This window comes from Pithys albifrons, chromosome 7, assembly GCF_047495875.1.
Source record: "Pithys albifrons albifrons isolate INPA30051 chromosome 7, PitAlb_v1, whole genome shotgun sequence".
Taxonomy (NCBI): Eukaryota; Metazoa; Chordata; class Aves; order Passeriformes; family Thamnophilidae; genus Pithys; species Pithys albifrons.
In genome coordinates, this window is record NC_092464.1 from 8,600,413 (window position 1) to 8,628,029 (window position 27,617).

A 27,617-nucleotide genomic window follows, 5' to 3' on the forward strand; every position below is an offset into this window, starting at 1 on the left:
CTTTGATGGTTTGCATAGGGGTGACACACAAAAGGTATTATTCAATGACACAACATCTCCACTATTTATTTCCTTCAGGGCATGTACAAACACCCTGTGAACAGTACACTTGTACCTCTTTGAAAGGCAAAGGCTGTTATTTATGTTCACCTCAAACACCTGTGAGTGCAACTCTTGCAGCTCTTGCAAGATTTCCATTCTGATGTGCTGGGAACCCTTTGGGTAAAAAGATTTCCCCTCCATCTCAAGAAGATGAGAATTATCCAACCTCAGTTAGGTATCCAAACTCTGAAAATCTTGATGGCATCAGAGCTGCCAGGTTTGCATTCAACTTCACAAGCCTTGAGGCTGAAGTTAATTTTCTATATTTGTGAGTCATAGCTGTCACCAAAACAGATTCTATATGTAATTAACCAGGTACTAACATGACAGAAAATGAGAAGCCAACATTAGAACATTACGAGATACACTGAAAAATATTTTCTGTTCTAAGAAAGGACTAAAATATTTAATATTTAAATTATCTAAATGATCTATTTAATATCTAAATAATTTAATATCTAAAATATTTTATAACAAGCTTCAAATGCAAACACTCCAAGGGGGAAAAACCTCCAAAGTCCAACTACTTTAAAAACAAGTTAATGTGTAATAAAGAGAATATTAGCTATTTTTGAGCACGCCAAAGTGGTGCATATTTCTAAGAAATGTAGTGGAGTCACACTAGGCCTCACTTACTTCTCATTATCTGAATGTAGTTAAGCTTTGGGACAGCTTTATTAGGGAACAGAACAAAACGTCAGTAGGAACTCCTCTCACACGTGCCCTAAGCTTTGTCATCAGCTTTCTTGGAAGCATTAGGCACTACAGATACCAACTGCACTAGAAGAAACTTGGGTCTTATCCAGTACAACCATCACTACTTTTCTCAACTAAATTTGGTCATGAATTTGCTCATTTAAAAACAAACATGCAAAGGGCCTTCTTGCTTTTTAAAGCAATCATACAGAAAGAAAAAAGCAAATAGCACAGTAGAATGAAGTAGTTAACTACAGCAGAACAACTATCAAGTAAAAATTATTTCACATAAACCTATTCTAACCTCAGCCCCAGTAAGTATGGGGTTTTTATCCACTAGATATATGCTAATCAAGTCTTAGCAAAAATTCAACATCAATAAAAACGGTATCAGATGTTTCAATGTAGTTCACAACAGATAAGCTGGAAAGTCACCTTAATGTACTGTTGCACTTGCATAGGTTCAAATCCTGTGAAAAGCACCATTGGTGTCAGCTCAGGGGTGAGTTTTTTAGTAGGTGGTGGTAGGTCTTCAATCCTACAAAATACAGGAAATACAGCAGAATGTGATGTTTGGACCCAAAGCTACGTAACTATAATTTTGAAATTAGACAAGCACATTCTTGCAATTTTCACCAACAGAATGGCCCAGATGAATGAAAATTAGGCAGGATTTTTTCTGAAGAAAAAAATCACTGTGCTGAGAACAGGGCATATTCTCCTGTTTCTGTTCTCTCCCAATTCTCTTACGGCTTCACTCCAGTTATTGTTTTATTCCTGCCAGTTGAGTAGCTGGCAACACACCAAAACCACTGATAGTTATTTCAATGAGCAGGGCACAGGGTGCAAGCAGGCTGATGGCCAGCTGACGCTTCCAAGGAAAAGTCAATGAAGGACTATGGGCATTGACTACTCTCTGTTCTTACCTTGCTCTTTTGGAAACCGGCTGAAGACTGGACTCATTTTGCTTTGGTTTCAAAGGCAGCCTCACACCCTGAAATCAAATCATGTACATGTTTACATCTGAATTAAGCAGGGAAACCAATTCTTATTATGAAAGAGGAAAACCATACAACGATATGCTGTGACTGTAATAAAGACAACTAAACAAATGAAAATGACACACTATGGTGCACCTGCAGCTTACACAACCTACCCAAGAGCAAAGCTGGGCATTAACCAAAGCTCTCCACAAACTTATATAACCATGTAAGTGTACACCAAATAAAATGTTGTGGGACTTTTATCTTTTAAATAACACTGATAATCACATATGGAAAACCCAACGAATTAAAGGAGAAGGAGATTGAAAAGCCTGCCTATTTGTTAAATACATGGAGACTACAATATTCTTCCTGGTGCTAAATATCATGGAGTGGTAATATCACAGAAAATACTGTTTTCAACTCAAGTTCCCTAACTATATAAACAGAAGCTGGACAGACATTCCCACCTCCACAGTACCAGATCAGCCTCTAGAGCACATGCCTGGGGTAGAGAAATGCAGCTTTTAGGCTCTCCCTGGCCTGAGAAACTTGAAACCACAGCTCTCAGGTGCAGGAGTGTATGACATCTATTCCTTTTTAACCTTCAAATCAACACCTGAAATTTAATGCGGAATGCCAGTGGCACGTGACCAGAAAAGACAGGCAGCATTCTTCCAGCCTTACTGTGAGGATGTTCCTTTGGGAGGAACAGGTCTCAGGGGTTTGTTTCCTGCTCTCAGGAACAGGCACTTTTATGCCTGACAACTGCTAGCATGAGCAGCTGGAAAGAGAGGTTCACACATTCACTTTTTTATGATGGACATTTCAACTATGAAAATGCAAGAGGTAGATGGCATCAACACTGTCTGTCAAGACAGCTGTCCTCACAAGAGGACCCTGAATCCCAAGACAAAAAGAAATGCCTACTATGCAGGCAGTGAAGTACCTTGTCTGACACTCCCACATGCTCAGCATGTTCTATTACCAAACCATACTCCTGTGTGAGCACTCTGAGAGCAGCTGGACAGGATTGCCTCCAGAAGTCCCTTTCAATTTAAGTTACAAGATTCCCACTTGACATGAGCAAAAAAGGTCCCCATATAACAAATACAGAACAGGAGGTACTAAAATAGGCATCTGACCCCTAAGGTCTCTCCACTGGCTACGTAAGACAAAAACATTGACCACTATCTGGTCTGAATGACCCCCACAAAGAAGGCACGAGTCCAATTTTAAGATGAGCTGAACTGCAGTGTGGATGCAAAGTGTAGTGGTAAAGAACCCAAAACTAAGTTTGTTAAAAGCTATTTCAAATACTAATAGTGCATACTGAAACTCCTCAAGGGTTTTTTATTTTGCAGCAGCAAAATGCATTCTTTTTCAGGAAAAATGAAGAACACAAATTTTTAAAAGCATTTAGTGTTCTAAAAATTAGTTTCCTACAGGGCCACAAAGAATTCCACAGGAGTCTCTAAGAATGTTTCAAACTTATGGTCAGGAATACAGCAGTGGCTATTTCTAAAGCTGAAAGGTATTAAAGCAACAGTGCCCTGAATCCCCATTTAAAGCATTAGCACAAACTAAGTTATAGGAGTTACTAAGCACCTCTTTTTTGTAAAGTCTTTTCTGAAGACTTTACAAACTGACTGAGATATAAGAGATCCACAACACAAGAGGTGTGGCAAAATGTTTCTGTGCAATAGAAGATGTTATGTGATGGTCAAATGTACCTGTTGTACAAATGAATTGAAAGTTCATCAGCCTAAACTGGGATCTACCTAGATGAAGACACACTGAGAAAAGTTATTAAGTATAAACCTGAAATGGGAAGAAAAGTTACAATACAAAAACTGAAGTAGTTTTCTAGATATTCAGAGCAAGCTGCAGTTTCCACCTCAGCTCTTAAACCTGTCTCATGTTTTCCATGTTTTGCAGAATAGCCTACATGACAAAAATTAAATTCTTGTATCTTTTTTAAGGTCCAATTCTTTGGTTTTCATTTCCACTGCCGTTATTTCAGGGTTATCAAGTACGTTTTTTAATGCATGGTATATTTTTAAATTCTAAAATATGTGGTATACATACCCATGGTTTTTGTTCTTAGTATATATAAAAAAGACAATATAAAGTAGCTCCACTCTCAATTTACATTATATATTTTATTTAAAATTTAGTCAATATTCTAACATAATTCTTACTGATTTTGGGTGTTCTGTCTTAAAAGCCCTTATGTAGTCTCATTTTCAGTGTTAGGTATCAGCTCAAAAAATACTAAGCCCTTTCTAGTGGTCTGATGTAGAAATTGAAAAGTGAAGCTCTAGTCCAGGATGTCTCAACAGCAACTCTGTTTTTGTAAATTACACTACAATTTCTTAGTCCTGCAAAAGATTATTTCTTAGATTTCTCAAAACAAAACAGAGAACATTAGCAGAAAGTACAACCAAGAGCTTCAGGACAGGTCTGTGTAAGTCTCTCTCACATGCTGCTCACACCACATACAAGTGTTCATACATTAAAAACACAAAGGAGTGATCTTATCAAAACAGTTGTATATACACATTAAGTCAACATACCATTAGAAGTTCTGGTGACACCTTTAATGGGACTCTCCAAGCATCTGTGGAATGGGGAACAGAACAAAGATGAAACCATTGCCAAGTTATTTGTAACAGAGGACACACACTTCAATTTATTAAACAGGCTCTTACAAATGCTACAGAGCACAGGGTTCTGTGACTGAAACTCTTACCCAGAAGATTCAGCACTAGATGCTGACTGGGAGAAAGTGGATCCTGGAGGTTGAACACTGTGTACCGGCTGTGCTGGATCTGCCGTAAGGCCTCGAAATTCCCCAGCAGGATGTCACAGAGCCACTGTGCGTTCACACAGGGGATCCTCCACTCCTTGGCTTTCTCGTACTTCAACCCATTGGGCCTTATTGTTCAGAGATGAAGAAAAAGCATTGTATTGCAAGGAAACAGGTGAAAAAGCAATTCTGAATAATAAACCTAAAATACCAGTTATTTCTTTGCTGGCTTGTTATCTGTTTTAACTGTGACAGAGTATGTAGTCTGAAAAAACACTTTTGTCCTATGCACCTGAACAAGTCAATTAATTGAGGAGAATTTCTGCCCTCAATGGAATCAAATCAAGTAAGACCTGGATTTACACTTTCACTCGTCCAACATTTTATAACAATTATTTTTAAAAAATCATATTTTACTTATAGTTGATGCAAGAGTCAGTATCCCTTATAAAATATTATAAAGTAGCAAATTTAGAAATTACTTTTACTTTTGCCTGTCTTCAGAAAGCCAAATTTATCAGATAATGTGCTGCAATTTAGTTCAATAAACAACATCACCAAGTTTATTGCTATCAAATTGCAGAATTGATTAAAATTAATGCTCTTACAGTGAGCTGTACCTGTATCACCTCACATCCAGAAAAGCACTACCTGGCACCAGGCTGAGCACTGTGGAGTAAGGCACTTACTCTTTACAGATGAGAACTGTATTGCTGCGACACAGGTAGCCCGTGTATTTGGCACCTGCCAGGTAGGCCATTAGCTTGAGGTCATCTCTGTCACTATCAACAAATCCTGTCACAGAGATTATCTGCAGACAGAAAGAAACAGTTATAAATACCAGAATATAGATGGTAATTACAAAACTCTTCTTTGGAAAATATTTTTACAGTACCAACTTTTTTCCATTACGATGAAATCCACAGTGTCATAAGTATAGCATATGAGCACTTCATTAAAGCATGGCTTGTAGGATATAAACAGTATAATTTTAAAGTGATGTTTGTACTTAAAAATTTCAGGTTTCTAGCACTAGTTGTGACTCAGGAAGAAGATTTTTCATTCTTCTGGTCAGCTTTTGCTCATTTACACAGACTAAGGTTTTATTATGAAAGAGCTCAGAGCTAATCCGCTTCTCACGTGTCTCACCTCTTCCTTCTGCTGCTGTTTATATTCAGGCAGACATACAAACACTTGCACCTACTTATTCCACTCTACTTTTTAAAATCTCCTGAAAGCTGTGCTCTACTCTGCCATGAAGCCAAATAAACCGAGCCACATGATCATAGGTGCTGAACTGCTAATTCCACAACTTCCACTATCTCTAATCTTGACAGATTTTCATTTTTGCCATTCTCTCCCTTTCTTTAGAAAAAGGCAACAGTAATTTTGTTTCAATTATGTTTATTACATTATATACTACATTTAATACTAACCATTGTGCTCACATGCGTGTTTTCATTTTTTAACTTTTTATTTTAATTTTTCCAAATCTGCTATTTCTTTCTATGTCTTTCTGAACAGGTTTTCATCCTTTATCTCTGCATCCAGCACAAAGAAATCCAATGCCAAGACATACTTTGGCACCTTGTTTATAAAACACAGTGAATTTCAAGATGCATCTGAATGAACTAAAGCTTTTCAAACTTCCTCTTCCCCACTGCTCCTCAGTGCACAGCCTAATAAACTGTGACCTCCTATCCTCTGATTAGCAGCACGGGCTTCGTTTTTTGATATTTGCTAAGCATTGACCCAGAAAAATGCTCAAAAAACCCTCTCAAAATACTTGGTTATTGTAAAGGCAGTACATACTGTTAGATGTGCTAGTAAAACACTGTGCAGCTTGGATTCCTGCCATCTTGCTATGTCTCACTCAGTGCAATCTTTGCCCCTCAGTGTCTAAGACAGTAACTCACAAAGGCAGGTGTTGCCCTCACCACTCTGACCTCAACAGGACTTGCAAAGCACTCAGATAACCTGACAGCACAAACCACACCAACACAGAAGCCAGAGCTTAACAGAAGCTTTCCTTCTGAGACAAAAGAAATGTGTATTTTAAGTAAGTGCTTTCTGGCTCTATTTTAATACTGCTCCTGTAATGAAGCAAGCATTCTTCACAAGTAAGCTTTTCCTTCTTACGTGTTGAGAGCATGGCTTTCCTCCTGGTGGAAATGCCACAGGAAAATGAAGGGCTCGATGAGGTGGGACCATTTTCTTCTTCTTCAAGATTGCATTCAGCCAGTGTGCTGTAATACATCTCTTCCTTTCCCTTACAGCCTAATAATACATGTACAAACAGATTTTAAACACAAAACACACATTTATTTTACTTTACATTACTTTACAAATCAAAGTTTTGATTCTGACTGTTTGTTTTTCTCTACTTTTTCAGGATCCTCCTTATAGTATCTTTCTTAGTGCTCTCTTGGAATAAGTCTGTTACAGGCACTACGAAAGTTTGTACACCAAAACCCACAAAAAAGCACATAAAAACTTTAAATTTGTACTTACAATCTAAGCATGAAGCACAGAGTGAATTTTATTGCTTTTCACCAATAAAATGAAGGCACGCAGCAATAGAGGTTACCAGTTTGCTTACCTGAGCATACATGTTACTGACTTGGCTCTCACAGAGAAGGTGGGTACATCTGCTTGTGAGAGTGGGGTCCACTGTCCCACCATGTGCTTGGATGATCTGGCAAGAGAACAAACCCAGAACTCCTAATATATAACAATTTTTAAATTACCTTAAGAGACAAAAAGTCTGAAATGAAAGTCTACTCTTTAGGACACTGCCACCATTAGCACCATTTCACTGAAGAGCTACCCCCCAAAATCAGGTTTGTTATCTAACTTAAGAACATTTTTGGAAACAAAAAACAAAATTAAATATGCAGCTTTTCATTGAACAAAAAGTCTACCTTTTAGAATAAATGGGAAAAAATAAAAATAAAGATATATAAACAAAAATAACCCTTCTCACTTTTTAAATTTTTTTCAGTATAACTATTAAACAATTTTTTCATGAACTATTTAATTCTATCTCAGCAATAAACACAAGTGCTGTTAAAAATGTCAACAGCTTACTTGATTATGCAAAATTGTAGGGAAAATTCAACTACAAAATCCATCAGAAGTTTCTGAAGAACATCAAAGTCCTCTTATTTAGGAAAGGATACAATCAGATTTTTCTGAAAAATAGAAGTTGGCAAAAAATAGAAACACTCTACTCTTCCATCGTATTCACTCAGGTGGATACCTCACAGGCTAATAAATGCCAAAATTATATGTCAAAAAGAGTCTTTTTATACAATCAAGTTAAAGACAGACAGAGATGCTATATTACATTTGCTGTATTACAGCTGCCTGATTAAAAGCATAAATAACTGGGAAATAGTTCAGGCTGAAACTTATTTATCTATGTTCTGACTGAAAACTTAATTCAACCAGGCTGCACACCTAAAGCATTTTTATTACTTTTTCTGGTCAGCAGCACTTGAATAATGGTTTTTAGGTTGTAACAGAAGAATTACACAAAAGGATACCTACAGAAAAATGAACAGTGCTGAAACAGTTCCAATGATTTCTTTTAGAATTTAGGTACTATGACATTACGCTGTAGTTTTTTAAAAATAGAGCAGCATCTTACCCGTTTCCAGGTTGCTAACAGCTGTTTGTCAGACATCTGTTCTGGGTAATCAGCAATTGCAAAGACACAGCCCAGTAGGAAATACTCTTCTGGAACTGGAATAGTTTGCCACATAAAAGAACAAACAATTAAATACTTATAAGTCTGAAGAGTTCATCTCTGAACATGTTTGCTACACTAAGCTTTTCTTATACCAGGTTATAAACTTCATTCAATTTTAAAGTGCACTTCCTTGAAATATTAGGATCCAAAATCTTGAAGCTGAAAGCCTTAAAGGCACAGTTCAGCCCAGGGGTTGATTTTGCTCTGGGTGGACTTTTCCCCTGAAGGGGCCCTAAAGGCGCAGAAGGGTCACTAAAAGGAAAACATAAGGTAACTTCCTCATTTACGAAGATCAGCTATGAATAGCCAAAACAATCAAAAATAGTTCTACTAGCACAGACAGAATTCAAAGCAAGGCGTGATAACTTTCTGATACTGCATCTCCAATAATTTACTAGCATTTCCAGAATTTTACCTGTCTTTCCAGATTTTATATACTGTTTGAAAGCTCCTCGCTTCCCCTCTTTCAAAGGAAAAAAAATTTAAAACAATTACGTTGTGCATGGACTAACACTATTCTGACAGCATAATTTATGTGCTTGTGGCATCAAGTATATATTTGAAAAGAGAGTGTTCTCAGCACTCTCATCTTTTTCAGACTGCTGGATCATCATTTAAGTATTAAATATTAGTAAAACTGTTTCTGTGCCATGAATGGCATTTCTTACAATCCCATCCCGTAAACACAGAATTACTTTTTGATATTCTAACCCACATCATGTCATTAGCCACACATTTCCCAGGATCAGAAGGCAATAATTACTAACTCTCCACTGCTGGATCATGCCCAAAAAGTGGCTGCTGCTGCAGTTGTTGCTGTTGCTGCTGGTGGTGTTGTGGCTGCTGGGCTGGAAGCTGATGCTGTAGTGCTGGAGCTGTCTGAGTTAAGTGCTGCTGGTTCTGCAGCTGCTGTTGCTGATGCTGTTGGTGCAGTCGCTGCAAGTGCTGCTGCTGCAGTTGCTGCTGCTGATGTTGCAGCTGCTGCTGCTGCAGCTGTTGCAGGTTCTGCTGCTGCAGCTGTTGCAGCTGTTGCTGCTGCTGCTGCAGCTGTTGCAGCTGCTGTTGCAGCACGTGCTGCTGCTGGAACTGGAGCTGCTGCGGAGGGCGGTGCAGCTGCTGCTGCGCGTGGAGCGGCTGCTGCGGGAATTGGAGCTGCTGCTGGGAGAACTGGTGCTGCTGATGGACTTGCTGCTGCTGCTGCTGGGGAAACTGGTGAGGCTGCTGCTGTTGGAAAGACTGCTGGGAGATCTGGGATTGCTGCTGCTGCTGCTGCTGGAGCTGCATTAGTTGTTGAGGTTGAAGGTGTAAAAGAGGATGGTGCTGTTGCTGCTGTGCTTGATGTGACTGCTGCAATAAATGTGTCTCTGGTGTTAGTTTCACTTGACTAAACAGCACCACATTTGGATGTCCCTGTTGGCTATGATTTACTTGTTGTTCTAAACTTTTTGTAGGTGCTGAAAGTGATTGTAATATCTAGAAAACAAAGATTAGTTTTGTGACCTTTTGGTTGTCATTCAGTTTTAAAAATATTTAAAGAACTACTGGGAAAATACAATTTCTAAAAGAAACAAACCCTATGCTTAAATACCTCGTGAGTTAAACATAAACCTTTAACTGCTAATAGCAAAATTAAAAGACAGGATTTACACAACAAAAAGTGTGGAGCTGCAAGTGGCTCCTAATAAAAAGCAATGCACATTTCAGCTAAATGTAAGATTAAAACCCATTCCTGTATTACTGATTTCTTCAACAGCATTGTGAATCTTAACACTATATGAATAATTACACCGATAAACTGTAATACTAATTTAAAGAACTTGCTGGCCCATTAAGTTCAGAATTTAGTTTCAGTCTTATTTTCACTTGAAAATTGCTAATAATGCCCCCATTAATGAGTGCTGTTTGAAAGATGGCAATCTTGTTTTCTTTTGAACTAATTCAGGAATATATGGCTTGTTTTTATTCAGAATTCCAAAAAACCTGAACACGTTGATCTACTGAGCACTAACGGTTTCTTGGGAAAAAACCAACCTAACCTACCCATGCTTAGGAAAAATAGATTTTAAGTTCATAGAGAATGCTCAAGTAATCTGGAATTTAATTTAATTTTTACATGTACAACTCACTGGTAGAAAAATTGTTTCATACTAAGTAGACACAAATTAGCAAGTGAATGTTTAAAGAATCAGATGAGGGAAAGTTAGGTGAACTTCTACTAGATTAGTATGAGTGCTAAGTATTTATTAAAATACTAACTATAAATTATAAACTATCTATTATAAATAAGAAGGAGCAATAGGAAATTCTAGATTTGCCATTCATAAAGCCTTTTAAATATATATATCAGCTTTGAAGAATCCTGAAAAGCTTGTTTCCTTCACCCTCGCTATTTCAACATACACAGTTGTCACCTTCAGCAATGTGCAAGAGAAGAATCAAAGCCCATCACTAAAGCACAAATCCAATTAACCGTATCCTCTCAACAAGATGTCTATCAACTCTCCATCAGAGGTGGCTCAAATGTTTTTGCAATGCACACCAAAACATCTCAGGTATCGTGCAGAGTAATTCTGGTCTGATTGGTACAGCACACATGTACAACCATGATTATCGATGCATTGCCCATTGCACCACAGGATAAACATTCATTAACAAAATAGCATACACAAAAACAATGTTTCTGTGGCACAGTATGAGGAGCTACTCTCCCCTAGAAGTCCCAAACGTCAAAATTACAGAAGCTTTAGGACACATATTTCAAAATAAAGGGATAAAACTTCGAAAAGCATCCTAGGGCTGTCTGTATGCTTGGCCAGACTTCGCGAGCGAGGATTTGGGCAGGGCTCTCCCCACATGGGTGTGCCCTTCCAGCCTGCACAGTGGATTTTTTAGGTGAGGCACAGCATGCGCAGAACTGGCACCACTGTTTCAGTCCTGAGGTCCATCTGCCACAGCCAAGCGAGCTTGGACAGTGACAGTGAAGTCCTCGGGACTGTCACAGCACCCGGTACTAACTGGGGCTGACCCTGCTGAGCATCCGAGATCTGATGGGACTGGATGGCAGGGAGGCATTGCACTGCCAGGAGATGGATTCGAACTCAGGTCCTTGGGATTCAGAGTCCAGAGTACTCTCCTTTACACCACTGGATGGCCATCCTAGGGCTCTATTCAGAAAGTAACTTTGTTACTTTATGCCTTATTATTACAGCTCTTGCCATTCAGCAGAAATCTGAGTCTTAAATTAAACACTAACTTTCCAAGAATGTGCACCACGACTTGCACTCATGCAGGACACGAAGTACAAGGGAAGTTATAGGGCAAAAAGGTAGAGCTGGTACTCCTCCCTCTAGGAAGCAGATTCACAACTATAAGGCACAAAGCCTTTCTCCCCATGCTGGAGCTGGCACAGTGATCTACAGACCACCCTGATACAGGACTTGCTACAAAGACCTTGCACATCACAGTCCAGCAGACTTTAGGAGAACAGAGTGTAGCCAAAGCACAACACCACTAACCTTCCCAGAGCCCTGCAAATATCACTGACAGAGAAACACTTGCACAGAACACCCCCAAAGTGTGTTTGACAGCACAGTGACAGGGCTGTACATGCAGTGCCCAACGCTGGTGGTTCTGCTCAGCCCTTACCCAGCAATCTCAGCCTTTAAACAACTCAAGGCACTGAGAAGAGGGAACTAAGACTCAGGTTTAAAATGAAACCTGTATTTCTGTTTCATATTCAGAAACCATATTGACTGCAAAGGACCAACACTTCTGAGTGATTCCACATTCTGTGTTTCAGTGCTGGCTGGAAGCCTCTGTACTACTTAGGCACCTTTCAAAGTTTTACCATGCAAAGAAAGGCACCAATGCAATTACTTAAATGTCTAACATTTACCAGCACTTACTTTTCTCATGCTCCCTTCCCATAAACATCTAAGAATTTCAATGCTGCAACTGCAGCATGCTCACTTGCTTTTTATTTTCTTCTAGAAATAAATTCAGTACAAGAGCTGCAGTTACTTCAATACACAAGTGGCATAAGAAGGTGTAAGTAGGACTTCTGCATTATAATCCTGGCTATACTATATGACAACTTAATGATGCCCAGCAGAACAACATAGTTTTGAACTGAACCTACCACGGGAACAATTTCTCAGTTTTATGAGTTTATAGCAGAAAAAATTCCTTGCACTGATGGAAAAGCTTGAAGTGTATGGAACCAGTCTTCCTGAACTAGCAAAATAATTAACACTCTTTTTTTTTGCTTTTACCAGGAAATCATAACTTTACTCTAAACCATATTGTAGTTAAACACAGCTCTACTCTTCCAAACATTTTTTCTCCAACTGCATTCTTACTTCTGTGAACCTGCTAGGAATTAAGTTACTTATTACAGGAAGGTTATGAATCTGGCCATAACCCTAACACTTTGGACTCTAATGTTTCACTGAGGACCTTTTTAAAAAGAGTAAAAGGAAACTGAAGTTCTTGGATACGATAGTTCCTAAGAAAAAGTCCAATAGCTTATAAATTAAAAATCCAACACTTACATGTGCTACATTTGATGGTCTATTAATCTGCTGAATATCAGCACTATTAGTAATATTCCTTAACGTCCGCACCGCTGGACTCCACGTGGCCATCATTTCCTGCCGGTCAGAACTTTGGGCACCTTGTACCGAAGCCATGAGATTGCCCCTCATATCTGGAGGCAAAATGTTACCTGGCACTGGTGGGACATTGGCACACAAATTAATTAACCCAGAGTCCTTCCCTTGAGGCAACCTACGCTTTGCTGCAGATGCCTGTGGGACTTCAGCCGGTGTCCAATTCAAATTCCTTTCTTGCTTTTCTGGAGAGGAATCTGAGGAATCATCAAACATCAGTTCCCCTTTTGCCTTATCAGCAGTAGTAGATTTTGGTGAAAAAACTTGATCACCCAGAGGTGATCCTTCTCGAGAAGACGCTGGGCTTGACAATTTTTCATCAGTACTAGCTTCATTTTGTGAGTCTTGTTCATTTTCTGCTTCTTCCTCCTCTTCCTCCTCCTCCTCTTCTTCCTCTTCGTATATAATCAAACGAGGATGATAAGGAGTCTCTTCTTTTTTAGCCTTATCAGCTATACAATCCAGTACCCAGTCTGGGGTCACAATTTTAATGCTGTCCCGTTTATAAGCACATTCATATTTTTCCTGAGGGGGAAAAAAAATATTTTAATAAAGACAAAACAGTCCCGAAAAACTTTTTTGAGTGCAGGGCTAGAGCATGGAGAGGGAGATCACGAGACGCTGTCCAAAAACAGAGAATGATCTCTCTCAGATCCAACAGGACACTACACTACTGTGCAGAACCACAAATTCCAAGAGATCAAAAGAAAATTCTCCATATTTATATCTGAGTATATATTCATATCTGAGTACAAAGGACTCAGAAGGCACAACTGCAGAAGGTGCTGTCTTCACTTGCAAAATTCTCCTCCGACCTAGTCATGAAAAGACTTCAAAATAATGAAATTTGGTTCTGAAAAACCCTTCAGAACCCCAGCAGTCAGGAACACCAACAATCACTACTAAAATGCAGGTGATTTTAAGTGGACATTAAGGTGAGTTTAAATACAGTTTATACTTACATTTTGTCCACTACAAAAAAGTTTAAAAAAAAGGTAAAAAAAAATTTAAAAAGATGTTAAAAAAACCCCCACCATTAAAAAGCATTCAGGAAAAAAGTCAGAATTTCATAATAAAGTAGAGACAAATATTTACAAGGTGATCACTGAAAAAATGAATTTCAGCAGGAATAAAAATCAGAAACCATACAGATACTTCCCATACACCTTCTCAGAAGCTGCAAACCATAATGTTGCCTACAAAGTTACACCTTTGTCCAAACAGTACCAAAAGCCATTTCAATGCAAGGTTACAGTGTTGACAAAATAGAAAATTTTATCCCTCCCTCCTTCTTTCTCACTTCATCCATACATACAAATCTTACAGAATCAGTGTTGTACTTATTCAAACATCCTCTTTGATGGAAACTCCTCACACAGTGAGGGGAAAAAAGAAAACTTCCTTTAGAAAATTTGAAACTAATATCTGGATCAAATATTTAGAAGTGATTGAACTGGGATTTTCTTTGTATGTCAAACAATATAAATTAACAACAAGCACATTCAGAGGAAATTAATTTAATTTAATGATTCTCTAGAGTTATTTCCTACAATGAAACTGTTATTCATACATAATAAAGATATTAGAGATGAAATTAAGTTTACTTGCCAACACATGTTTTTATTCTTTCTTCGTGGTGAGAATTAACAGTCTTATCATCTTGTTGTCTAAGTCAAGGCAATCATTTAAGTTTTCCTGGTGACAAAACTGTTCTCTTTACAAACTGCTGCAGATTCCCTTGTAGTCGTGTATCAGAGCAGCAGGACTGGAAGCATTTTAAGTAATCATCCCATAAAATTGTTCCCAGTCAATGAATACGTGAATTAAAGTATTTCAATCCTACATATAGGAAATGCTGATTCCTAATTAGCTGACAGAGATAATTAGGGTGGTGTTCAATACATCTTTCTATATAGTCCACAAAAGAAAGATCATGCGCTTAAAAAACCAAAAAACCAAAACCAAGACACTCACGCATTCACCACAACACCCCTCAATCCTATAAGATTCTTAAAGTAAAAGCAAGAATTTCCCAAGCTCACACTTTCTCTTTTATGTTTTACTCTAAAGCATTTTCCTATGTATTGTACACAGAAAATTACTGTCATCCCAGTAGGCACATATTGTTCTCTTACATTAGTATTAGATAGTTTACATTAATTCCAATATATTAAAAGGGTCATTGGCAGGACAATGATATACTCAGTTTGTATAGAACAACATGAGGAACTTGAAAAAGTTTTACAGTTTTAGGTAAGGAGGTACAGAACCTGATCTTAGTGTTACTCACATTCAAGTAACTGAACTGTGTCATTTCCACTGACTTGAAATGAAAAGGTGATGGAAATGTGCTCATGTACTTAAGGGACAAAAAATAAAACACAAACCTCAAAGTTTGCTCCATGCACCAGATGAACTGAAAGCATCCATGGAATCATTTTTAAGTGAGCTTCAATTTGTTTACAGTATTTTCAGTCTCTGAACGAACACACTAAATCAGTTACAAATATATTTGTTCCTGAGGAACACCTGAACACTTCGTGAAGTTTCAGTGAACTACTTATAACCAAAGCATTACTGGCATTGTAGCACAGGAGGCTGTTCTGATGTGCTCAATAACGCTGCCCTTTAGCCTGGCTGGTATTTCTGACTCAGCTTCTCCATCTGCATAAAGATAGCAGCATTTGACTTCCCACCTGGGAATAAGAAGTCCAATGATAAACTCGATGGAGCTGTGAACCCTTTAAGGGTAGAGAGGAGAGATCTAGACAGACCAGAGAGCTGGGCAATCACCAATCACATGGAATTTAACAGGAGCAAGACCCAGATCCTGCACCTGGTATGGGGTAATTCTGGTTTCAGGTACAAAGTGGGGGATGAGGGACTAGAGAATAGTCCTGTAGAAAGGCATCTGGGGGGTGGGTAGGTGGTTAATACGAGCCAGCAGCGTGCCCTGGAAGACAGTGGGGGCAACCATGTCCTGGTGAATCAAGCACAGTCCTGCAGTTGGTAGAGGGAGGTATCATCCTGCTCTGCACTGTGGTGGTGCAGCACACACCAACAACAACAAGAAAAAATCCATTCCTCCTTCTGCTCTCTTTATTTCTTTCCCTAACACTGAAGGGCATTCTATGTAGTTTTTCAATTTTGTCCCTCATTTTTCTTCACTGCTTCTGTATCTACATATTAACAGATCACAAACACTAATGACTTTGACATGACAAAATTAGGCTATGACAAACAGAAAAAAGACTAAAATTCTTCATTCAAATAGCAATTCAAATACTGGTATGAAATTGAACAACTTTTGAATTAATCATCCCTAAAGCCATGCAGAAAGTAAGTATCAACTGCATTGCTGCAATCCATAATTATGCTGAATTTAGTTGTTAATGAACAGTCTTAAGAACTGTAACTTCAGGGAGCTGGAAAATTTCTGATTATTTGAAAGCAAATGAGATCTACAACAAGAAGAACTGTACATGTAATAAACTCTTACCCCCTTTGGCTCAGGCACAATCAAATGAGTACACTTCTTATTGAGGCTCAGCTGGCAATTCCCTCCATAAAAAGTAATCAAAGCCCACAGCGTACTTCGGTCTTCAGATGAAACCTAAAAGGAAGGCAAAAAAGCCTTTTAGTTCTACACACCCAGCAGGAAGAATTTCAGTATAATCCATGACATACCACTTACAAGTCTGGCTAATGTATTGCCTACCACTTTTAAGTACCAAATTAGCATGAAAGTTACAGAGAAAATGGTGACAAAGACACACAACAAGAAAAAAAACCCTAAATAATAACTTTTAACCTGCACAGAGAAAGAAAAAAACACTCTTCACTCCTGTAAAACTCAACACTAATAAATCATCCTCCACTAGGGAAAAAAAGTTAGTGATCAAGTAAACAGGAGTTATTTATCTTGGACAACCTGTATAAATTCATTAAACATAATTTTAATAAGTAGACCAAATTAATTGCCTGTATAAAGAACTGAAGTGTTTCTTTCTAACAATTTATGCCACAGCAATGACCCCCTCCCCTGCCAAGACAGCCATGTATATTGAAGCCATTACCAACCAGAGTTAGTGACAGTGCCATAGGAATAACTTACTAAAAAGTCTAAAACACACACACACACATCTATCCCATTAGCACCTGGGCCCTGATCCTGTGTCTGCACACACACGTTGGTCACAGATCTACAGAGCTGTCAATGAACACAAGACATGGAAGCACCACCTTCCATTTACTTTACTCACTGGCACCCTTGTTAAGGTTTCAGTGCATTAACAGTAAAACATGTTGACTGAATATTGCATTAATGTAGAAATAGAATGCAGAATAGGAGTAAAGACTTCGTAGTCCAGTGTACTCTGCCTTTTAAGAATCACCATAAACTGAATTAAGATAAGTTACTGACTGGATGTTCAGTTTGAAATGTTCATGGCCTTTTTCAGTGAAAAACTGTCACAGGTGATAATGCACCCAGCATACACAAAAAAAGTCAAAGTGCAACAGAAAAACTGGTATCTCTCCTCAAAAAAACCCCAAAACATCACAAACAGCCTGTATGTTGGAGTAGACTGAAATATGGTTCACTTCTTACCTGAGAGAGACAAGCAGTGACTCCAAAAAAGATCTGACATGATTCTGGAGAAAAGCCATTTACACTGGAAAGCAGGTGTCAAGGATGCAAAATAATTAAATTAGAGATTCCTGAGGGATATTAGAAGGAAATTAAACAGTGTGCATAGTACTTCTTAGATATTATCAAATATCTGACCATTTAAAAACTTTTATCTATTAAAGTATGTTGCCTGTTTACAATTCAAATTGTATGCATCAAGAAAACCTGATACACAAAGTGAACCAGGACACTTCCAGCACTATGATTGATTCTGGTAACATCATAAACTTGTCTCTTCCCAGAACATCTCTCAGCCCAGCTCAGAATGCTTTGCTTAAAGGAGTCAAACCTTCAGCTGCAGGTCACTTAGACTGTGAATGTCAGCTAGCAGGACACAGGAGAACGCTGCCTTCTGAAGCTCTCCCTGGTGAAAACAACTTCCACTAAGAGACAAAATTACTCTGCTTTTATGTTCTATTAATTTCTACAATAAACTTCACCTTTAACAACTGACAGGCAAATGCCCATCAAGTAAGTCCCAGAATTGGTAAGCCAAGGTAAAATCCTTACAGTTCTTATTAGATCCCTATGCCTAAGTGACACAAGATGTTTCCAGGACCTGTTTCTTCAGAAAGTCAATGACCACTTAGACTATTACATCTCCAAATGACAACACAAACAAATGACAAAAATGCAGAATCTCAAATTTCTGCCTAAACTGGGTCCAAAACTAACCAACTGGAAAACTAAGCTATTCCTATTAACCACTCTTGCATTATGGTAGCACCTAAATCCTGAATGAAAGGCCGGATGTCACTGCACTACAAGTCATAAAGACACTGACACAGAACAAAACAAAGTTAAGACTTAACAACCCGTTTCAGTGAGCACAATAAGGCTCAGAATAAAATCTAAACCCACCATGTTCCAAGGACATGAAGTGCTAGAAAAGAGAAAGTCAAAGATCCAAGGAACACAATTATTGCTGCCAGGTGTACAAAACTTCCTTCCTCCAAGCAGCTCAGGAACATGACACTACTGAGACCTGGTCTTTTCATTTGGTCATTCCCATACACCCACAATAAAGACTTCCTGAGCAATAGCCATTGAGGGCTACATTCCCACATTTATTGCTACAATTTAATTATGGACTGCATCACTCTGCTGTTTTGGTTTCTTTCTCTTTTGGGTATATCTAATAATGTCAGCTATTAGAATACTCTTTTAAAAGCTCTGTTTCAGATGGAAGACAAATTTGCTAATAGTGCAGCTTCTCCATGGGAAAGAACAACATCAATAATTAAATGTTTGGCTACTTAAGCCCGAAAATGTAGCTTATTCCAAGTAATTCTTTTATCACAGTCCACATAACAGGGAGAGAAGGTTTACAGACACGTGGCAAAAGCAACTGAACACTTCCATCCTCATGATGAAAGGACAATAAACGCGTTTATTATGTCCAGTCATGAAAGACAAAAATCACTAGCCTAGATCACACAACAGAGACACAGCAAAATGCAAAGTCACACACCTTAAAATACCAGGTATAAAACAGGAATTCTGAGTCACTGAAGCACATTAAGACCTGAATTCCTAATACAAACACCTGGATTTTTGCATTTACTACCTTCCGTTTTTCATTACAGACATTCCAAAATGTTACCTCATTCCAAAATGAGATCTCATGTCTGACAAGTCTTCTCTAATCCTGGCACAGTTTGTTGCCATCACCTGCTTTGTATCTGTACTGAAGTGTATTGCTCTGCTTGTCCATATATAGAATATTTATCCTGAATGGCCTGAGAAAAATACATGCATTTTTTTTTGCTATAAAAATAGCCATTGTCACCACTCCTGTAATTAAAAAAAAAAAGAACAACAAAAAAACAAACCTGCCAGGAGCATAAAGAAAGATGGAACAGTAATAACAGATAGGAAGGAATGAGCCACCCACGTGCAAGAATACATGTTCCAAACAGGTAGAGAAACACAGATCTAGCCAAACACAAACAAGGGTCTACCAAAGGCAAAGACAGACTATCCCAAGAAGGGGACTACTATCAATATCTGTTTAATAAAGTATTATTTATAATATAGTGTTAGGAGTTCTTCCATATTTATTCCTTACTTAATTCTGCTAGAAAAGGCAGAACAGGCCATTCTACTCTGAGCCATCCTTCACTCTCTTAGTTGCACTCCAGTGATTTTCCTGGCCCCTCAGGTAAATAATGTATCACCTTCCAGTCAAAATGTTCAGAGTCTATTTGATAATGGTCTTCCTGCTAGTGACTATGAAGCACAAAACAGCCAGAGGGACGGGCAAACTGAAGTAAGACAAAAAAGCTCCAAGCACACTGGAATATTAGCAGGCAAAACACATCCTATCATTTTAAAAATTTAAGTGGTACCTACTTGAAACAGTGTTTAATCCCTTGATAGTATCTATTTTAACATGTTTCCTATAGGTATAGAATTCATTCAATTTTGAATGGAAAAGGATACGGCAGAAGAGCTCCACAGCGAACAGACAAGATCACCCAGGAAGGCTGAAAAAAACAAAAAGACATTAAAAATCTTCATCTGCATGTACAAAATATGAATTACCTTCCGAGTTCATACTACAGCTAATTTCAATATGTGTCTTTCAGCTTTGGAAGTCTAAGTGTTTCACAGACATTGCCCTTAGTCTAATAAGTTCTCACTTATTTGTAAGAGTTGATATAAAGACAGCTCAAAGGTCATGCAGCAAAATGGGAGCAAGATTCCCTTCTCTTGTGCCATTCACAGTATTTATTAATCCTCTCTTTTTCCAGTTCTCCCTGCTCTTAAGAAAAAATAATTTAAAAAACCACATGTATGAAATCCTACCTTACATCAAGGAGTCAGGAACTATAATCTTAAACAGAAAGTTTCTAAAGACAGAGCAATGCTGGCTGTGAGCAGAGTGAAGGACCCTGCCCTAAAGTATTCTGGGGCAGAAGGGCTCAGAGGGAGAGGGAGGTGGCAGCGAATGGAGGAGATGTAGGACAGAGGTCCCAGTGCAGCAGATGAGGAAGGGTGGGCAAAGAGTGACACCATGTTCAGTATGAAACTACTTTTTCGCCAAAGTAAAAAAATATTCTTTGGCAACTGTTTATGGTGTCACAGATCTTGCTGTTCTCTTTCCCTTGGAAGGCAGCATACAAAAAAATGAGCTAAAATCATTTCATTCTTAACTCCTCAACCCTCAAGAAATTCTTTTCTTTAGTCCCTATAACCAGCCTGTGGCTTCCACTCCCTTAACACTCAGTCTAATCTTCTTGATTACAGATCATGCTGTGATGCTTTCAGGTCAAACTAAGTGACATTAGTGAAAGACTTGCTCTCATTTGCCAAATGAGTTAGCAGTTAGTAGCAGTTCTGAAGAAAATTAAATTATTTAAGTAAATGGCATTAGCAAGCAGGAAGTGTTCTTATAACACCAATATCCTTCCTTCACATGAGAATGGCAGCAATCTTGATTGCAAGGTTAAAGCTATGGCAAAAAACACCTCAGAAAAAGGAATTAAAAAATAATCAGCATGTCCACTATAACCATAAAGTCCCCAGCCAAGCACCTTTCATTTTTCAGAATTAATTCACAGTTCTACATGGTTAGGGGAGCTCTCATGACATAACCTATCAAAATGCTCTACTGCCACCTGTAACCCTATTGAAAAAATAACCCCAAAATCACATGCCCAAAGGTATTCACAGTCAAATTCTGGTGCTATTTTTTCTAATCTCTCTCATAACTTCCAGAGTGACAAATTCACATTTTCAAACATGAAGCCCATAATTTTTCACTGGAAAAATCCTCCACTTTTGCAAGGGAGTAACAAAATATTGGTAATTCCAGTATGAGGAAGTAAGGACAAAAAAGAAGGAAAAAACTTTTTAAAAACTAAAATTAAGAGGAAAAACCCCCATTTTTATACAAGTTCCTGTAGTTTAAAATTAGCATAGTATACTCATGCAGAATCCATAAAATCATTTTGCACCATATCAATTATATGTGTTTAATAAAAACCCTCAACAATCTAATACTTATTCTAAATTAAGGTTTTCCATTGCCAGAACCTTGTAAGAACCTTCCTATGAGAAACATTTCTAAAGTACAGCTAATAAGGACACCATCCTACAGATGACTGAAGGAAGACTCTGGAAAAAAAACCAAAATAGAAAACAAAAAAATATCCAAACCGCTGATAGATACAGAGAAACAACAGAAAGCAGAGAACAGAATTGTAAAAGAAGTCTTTTAGTCAGGATAAAAGTTTGTGTAACAAGAATAAAAGATCTTTAAATGTAAGTTTCACGTAGTCATCATTCAAACACGAATATTTTGTTATAACAAGGAGTACCCATGTCAGTACTTTGACAATATCATGGATAAGTGATTCACCTTTACCACAGGGAGATCAAAAACTTCACGAGATTCTCCAACTTCAGGATTGTCCCCATCTTCGGCAATAATATGTGAAGCCAGTGCATTGTAAGAAACTTCCTTTGCTTTCCCAGCTTTCAGAAGTTGAATAACCTAAACCCAAAAGAGAACAGGGAGAAGTCAACAATTTCTAGCACGTTTTATTTAAGGAAAACATTAGTGCAAGAAGACACTAACGCTGGAAGAATGAACATGACCTTCTCTCTTGGCTGTCCCCCAGGAGGTGGCCAGCACTTCTTTTAAAGTTTCAAACACATCCCATTTAAAATCTGATTGCCAAAGGTTTACAACTCTGCCACATTTTCATCATTTAAAGATTTACTTTCCAAAATAATTGAGGCTGTGGTAGAAATCTGGAAAATGTCAACACTTTTCCAAAACATTTATTCCTCAAAAACAACTGAAAACATTTTTCTCTCAGGTAAGAAAACCCTTCTCAGTTTTTGCTTTTGGTAGCTCTGGAAGTGTTTGATTATGCTTTAAAATAAGAGGCTAAATTTTAAGGACTAAGTGATTCAAAGAAATAAAACAAAAGACACGACTCTGTCCTCAGAAAACACAAAACACCTCACAGCTAACAAAGCACATCTCACTCCTGGTTTTGCAAAGCCCATAGAGCAACACTGGTTTAATAGTTCAGCACTGGCTCAGCTCTGTTGTGAAAGCTTTTGATGAATCTCATCCTGCCCCCCAAAACGAGCCTTTCATTTGAGCAAAAGTAACAAAGGAGGTAGTCGGGAGTAGAGGGGAGGAAGAGAAATGTGAATGAAGATTACTGTTCCATTTTCCTTTTATTATTCAGAAATAATGATTTAGCAGGAACAAACTGGTATGATGCCCATCCTCCAAAACCTGCCAGGGACAGATGCCTATTCCTGAAAACCTGCTGGGGACATTCCCTTCCTAACAGGATGCTCTCCCCACAGCAGTGAACAGCAGAGAGCAAGGCACTGCATTCATCAAACAAAATATTAATTAATTGGTCCTTAAACAATTACTCCCTATCCTGTACACCCACCAGGACAGAAAAGCACTGAAAAAAAGGCTCTCTCAAAACATGGCATTGGACTGTTTTACAAAGCACCTGTGCCAAGCAGAAAAACAAAGATGGAAAAATCACCACCCTATCAGGAGACAATTTTGGCACTTCCTGACTGAAGTACCTGACTTTAAAATTTCATTAATAAAAAAAAGCAACTTTTTTCTGCAGTGGCTGAATATGTCATATTACCAAATTACAAAATATATACTCTAAAATAACCAAGAAAATTGATTCATGAGCTTTCTGTTGTAGCCATCACAGCCTGGAACAGGAGACAATGTTTCCATTTCACGCACCAATCTCCTGAATCAGGAGACACCTTTGCACATGAAACTCAGTTACTCACAAGTAACAGAGGACACTATTATCCCAATGGGAAAAGTTAAAATAAAATAAAGGATTTTTGGAACTAGTAGATACTTAAGAACAGCCCCAGCACGAGTTCCTTGTCTCACACAGCTGAGTTACAATCCCATTCAACTCTTTATTTAGGGGAAGGCTGAAAACAGGAGTGAACGTCATGAAAACTGAGCACCCAAATCTGACAGTGTCAGAAAGAAGCTGTAATTATGGGTTACAAGTAAGACTTTTTTTAATATCAAAACTATGTTGCATTAAAGAGATTGTGCAAAGAGTCTGCTCATACAAAAAGTTACATTAGTTTCAGGTACTAAGTTTAAACCCTACAAATATGACAGATAATAATTCATATGATTATTTCATGAAGAATTTTTCTAATTCAGCTCATTTCAACTCTCGTCTCAGAACAAGTGATTACGTAGTGCCTGGACTGAAAAGTTATACTGGCACAATTAAAGAACTTCACTTATACTGGTATCAATCACACACCTGTAACTAGAAAACAGAATGTTGAAAAGTCCTAATATGAACTTTGTAAAAATCATGCACTTTATGTGTTAGTTTATACCCACCAAAGGAAATTTCTTTTTTTGGGGGGGGAGCATACACATTTTATCTTGTTCTCTCCCACTAAAAAATGTGTTGGATGAAACAAGAGGAATTGTTCAAAACTAAGAAGTAAGACAATGGGCATCAAAAAATGAATAGAATAAGAGAGAACCAGAACCCAAATATCGTGTTCAAAGTCCTTGTGCTGCATTACATTACTTTTAACTCTTTCTGAAGGAAATACTGATTTTTAACTGGTGTTCCCAAACCTTGATGGTTTGGGTTCACGTCTTTTAGGAAATAAGGAAATGCCCTTATTAAAAAAAGAAAAAGTAGCTGACATCTACTCACAGTCATCTACTACACCCTGTAAGGTGTGAGCAGCAAAGTGCCCATGCCAAGGAAATGGATTTAAAGTTGAGAGCCAGTAGCCTACTTCTCCCTCATTTGCCAAAGAATATCCAGGCACAATTCCAGACTTTTGTTTCCCTTCTTCCAATTTATGCTGCATACACTGTAATAGGCAGTGGATATGCAGTTATTCACCTGAATAAAACAGGGGTTTTTCTTACTCTTGGATTTGTTTTGATTCTTGTGCTCACTTGTGCTGGGCCTGTTTTAATATTTATTAAGATAACTGGTTTTCCGTGAAACCATTTGGAATTCTAAGCTGATCAAAGCGTACTCCTCCCCAAAAGATGAAGGAGGAAACTTCTTTACAAAATCAAGCTGGCATTTGCTTTTACATGGAGAAGTAAAAAGTGCTAAATAGATTTGTAATTTTTACATCAGTAATGGAGGAAATTTCAGTCTAAGAATTGTTTTGAGTTCAATTTAGAATTTCTGTCTCAGCTCAAAACGCATCCAGTAAATGCTCTTCTTGCTCAAGTGTCCCCAGGGTACCACAGGGGTGTCCTGGGCTCAGCTGGGACAGAGTTAATTTCTTCTCAGTAGCTGGTACAGTTCTGTGTTTTGGATTCAGAATAGGAATAATGCTGGTAACACATTGAAGTTTTGGGTTTTGCCAAGTTGTGTTCATCCTAAGGCAAGGACTTTTTTTTTTGTCTCTCATGCTCTGCCAGTGAGGAGGTACAGAAAAGAAACAGGGAGGGAGCGTGGCTGAGACAGGTGACCTGAACTGGCCAGAGGGACACTCCACACCACAGAATGTCACTCCCAGTATATATATACTGGGAATATATATATATATATATATATATATATATATATATATATAAATAAACTGGGAGAGTTACCTGGCAAGGGGCCAGCCTGGGTTCAGGAAAGGGAGTCTGGCATTGGTGGTGCATAATTGTACAGTGCATCACTTCTTTGCTTTCTTTTCCTTCCCTTTTTATTGTGACTATTATTTACTATTATCATTATATCTTACCTGGTTTTCAATTATTAAACTGTTCTTATCTCAACCTACAAGTTGCACTTTTGATTCTCCTTCCCAGTCCACTGGGTAGGGGTAGGGAATGAGCAAGCAACTGCTTAGTTGCCAGCTGGGCTTAGACCAGGACATAGGCTCCCTCAAAAGCTGGTCCCAAGCTCAGCTCAGCCCAGCTCAGCTCATCCCAGCCCAGCCCAGCTCACCTACTCAGTCTGACCTGGCTCTGACAACCAATCCAGGCAGAGAAGAATTCAGTGCACTTAATTTAGAGCAAATCAAACCCCTATGACAGTGAACCATAAATGGAGAAAAAAACTTAATATGTGAAAGAAAACCAGTTTAAGTGAATGTTTGTTTACTCGCTCTATGGGAAATCTGCTCATTGTCCTCCTATGTCAACACAGAACTAAGTACTGCCCTTTTGAGACACTATTTATATAATAAATTATGTACAAGAGTCCTACTGGATTTTTGCACTCATTCTCATACACATAATCTCTCTGCTGTAGGGTGTTTTTAAGTACGGATATTGTTATTCACGCTGTAAGTCTTTGTCAAAATTTGCATGTCTAATGACCCAAATCTTGTATCTAAATACCTGTCTAATGAAGAGTCTTCATTCTGCTCTTTAACTGTATTCTTCCTAGACTGTATTTCTTTTAGCATAACAGGAATCAATACCATCTCAAGAGGTCAGTGCCTGTGTCTCCAGGTCACTCCCAGGCCTGCAAGGCTCAGTGAGAACCAGGGCACGAGGCTCACGGAACCCAGCGCTGCACCGAATACCAGAGAAGCAAAGACTCAATCTTAACTTCAGTGTGAAGTGCATGGAGTAACCTGCTTGCACGAAGCTGCTGTCCTAAAGCTCCATACGGCACACTTCGAGCACCTGTCTAATTGGACACGCCACAGAAACTTCGTTTTAACCACCTTCGCCCAGCACGACTGGGTGTTTTTCACTTGAAGGACACCTGCATGGCCCAGGGCACGGCTGAGCGGACACCGGGCAGCACCGCCCGACCCAGGTGCTCGGGAGAGCCGGGCAGGAGCTCAGAGCTGTGCCTCAGCCACACCAGCATCGTGCCGGGCAGTCCTGGGCCGGCACCAGGACTGTGCTCGGGGCCGCGCCGAGGCGGGAAGGTCCGAGTGGGAGGGAAGAGCCAGTACAGCCCCCCCGGCAGAACCCTCCCCACGGCCTATCCCCGTGTCCCATCCCGAACGCGGGCGCAGGGACCGGCCGGGCCTACGGGAAACCCGCGGCCGGGCCCGGAGGAGCTGCAGGCGCTGCCCCCGCTGCCCGCCCGGCCCGGCCCGGCCCAGGAAGTCCCTCCGCCCGCTCCTCCTCCACTCAGGCGGCGGCGATAGGGCCTGCGCGGCGGGGCCGCGGCTCCCATGGCGGCGGCGGCGCTTCCCGGGGGCACAGCCGGGACCAGGACCGGGACTGGGACCGGGATCGGGATCGGGCTCCGGACCAGGATCGGGACCGGCCGCTCCGCCCCCCCCGCCCTCCCTCCCGGCCCCTCAGCGCGCGCTCCCCCCGCAACTCCCGCCCTTTCCCCGTGAGGCGGCGCGAGCCCCGAGCCCGCGCGTGGCAGCCGGACGGTCCCACCGTGCCCCCCCACCGCGGGGGGGGGGGCAGAGGGTGGCGGGAGCGGGGAAAGGCGGGAATGGGCCAAGGGATGACCCAGTACCTTGGGGTCGATGTCTCCCACCACGAAGAACTTGACATCTTTGAACATGTCCTCCGGGACTTTCAGCTCCTCCTCGTCGTCCGCCAGCATGGTGCCGGGCGGCAGGGCCGGGCGCTCCCCCCGTCCCCGCTGATGGGCCGCGCTCGGTGTGCAGAACCCGCCGGGCCCGGGTCTCTCCCGTCCCCCTCCCCCCGCCGAGCCGCCGAACCGCGCGAGCAAGGCGCGCGCTGCGGCACATACCATTCCCCGCCGGGACGCAGGGGGGGTGGAAAGGACAGGGGAAAGCCGCCCGCACGAAGCGGCTCCCCCCGCCCGACCAGCCACCACGGCTACCGCAGGACAAGGCCCGACCCTGATCCACGGGTTCTATCCTTGCCCCTCCCTGCCTGTCCGAACCGGACCGGGAGACACCATCCAGGTGCAAAGCTCCCCCCGCGCGGGACGCAATGGACTCGCCGCGAACGACAGAGGCGGGC

At 39.9% G+C, this 27,617-nt stretch overlaps 1 protein-coding gene across 1 annotated transcript in view; it reads right to left on the bottom strand.

Annotated features, from left to right (window-relative positions):
- PAXIP1 (PAX interacting protein 1) overlaps positions 1–27,325 on the bottom strand; it is a 34,796-nt gene extending 7,471 nt beyond the window's left edge. Inside the window, exons 1-15 of the mRNA XM_071560712.1 lie at positions 27,142–27,325; positions 22,062–22,196; positions 20,141–20,184; positions 17,618–17,681; positions 16,508–16,621; positions 12,892–13,533; positions 9,109–9,814; positions 8,240–8,334; positions 7,190–7,285; positions 6,730–6,867; positions 5,280–5,401; positions 4,534–4,718; positions 4,358–4,401; positions 1,725–1,792; positions 1,234–1,336 (exon numbers count right to left, since the gene is read on the bottom strand). Of these exons, the coding sequence (XP_071416813.1) occupies positions 1,234–1,336; positions 1,725–1,792; positions 4,358–4,401; positions 4,534–4,718; positions 5,280–5,401; positions 6,730–6,867; positions 7,190–7,285; positions 8,240–8,334; positions 9,109–9,814; positions 12,892–13,533; positions 16,508–16,621; positions 17,618–17,681; positions 20,141–20,184; positions 22,062–22,196; positions 27,142–27,231 (2,646 nt within the window). The 5' untranslated portion in view covers positions 27,232–27,325. The remainder of the gene's footprint in view (positions 1–1,233; positions 1,337–1,724; positions 1,793–4,357; positions 4,402–4,533; positions 4,719–5,279; positions 5,402–6,729; positions 6,868–7,189; positions 7,286–8,239; positions 8,335–9,108; positions 9,815–12,891; positions 13,534–16,507; positions 16,622–17,617; positions 17,682–20,140; positions 20,185–22,061; positions 22,197–27,141) is intronic.
- Positions 27,326–27,617: the final 292 nt, after the last annotated feature.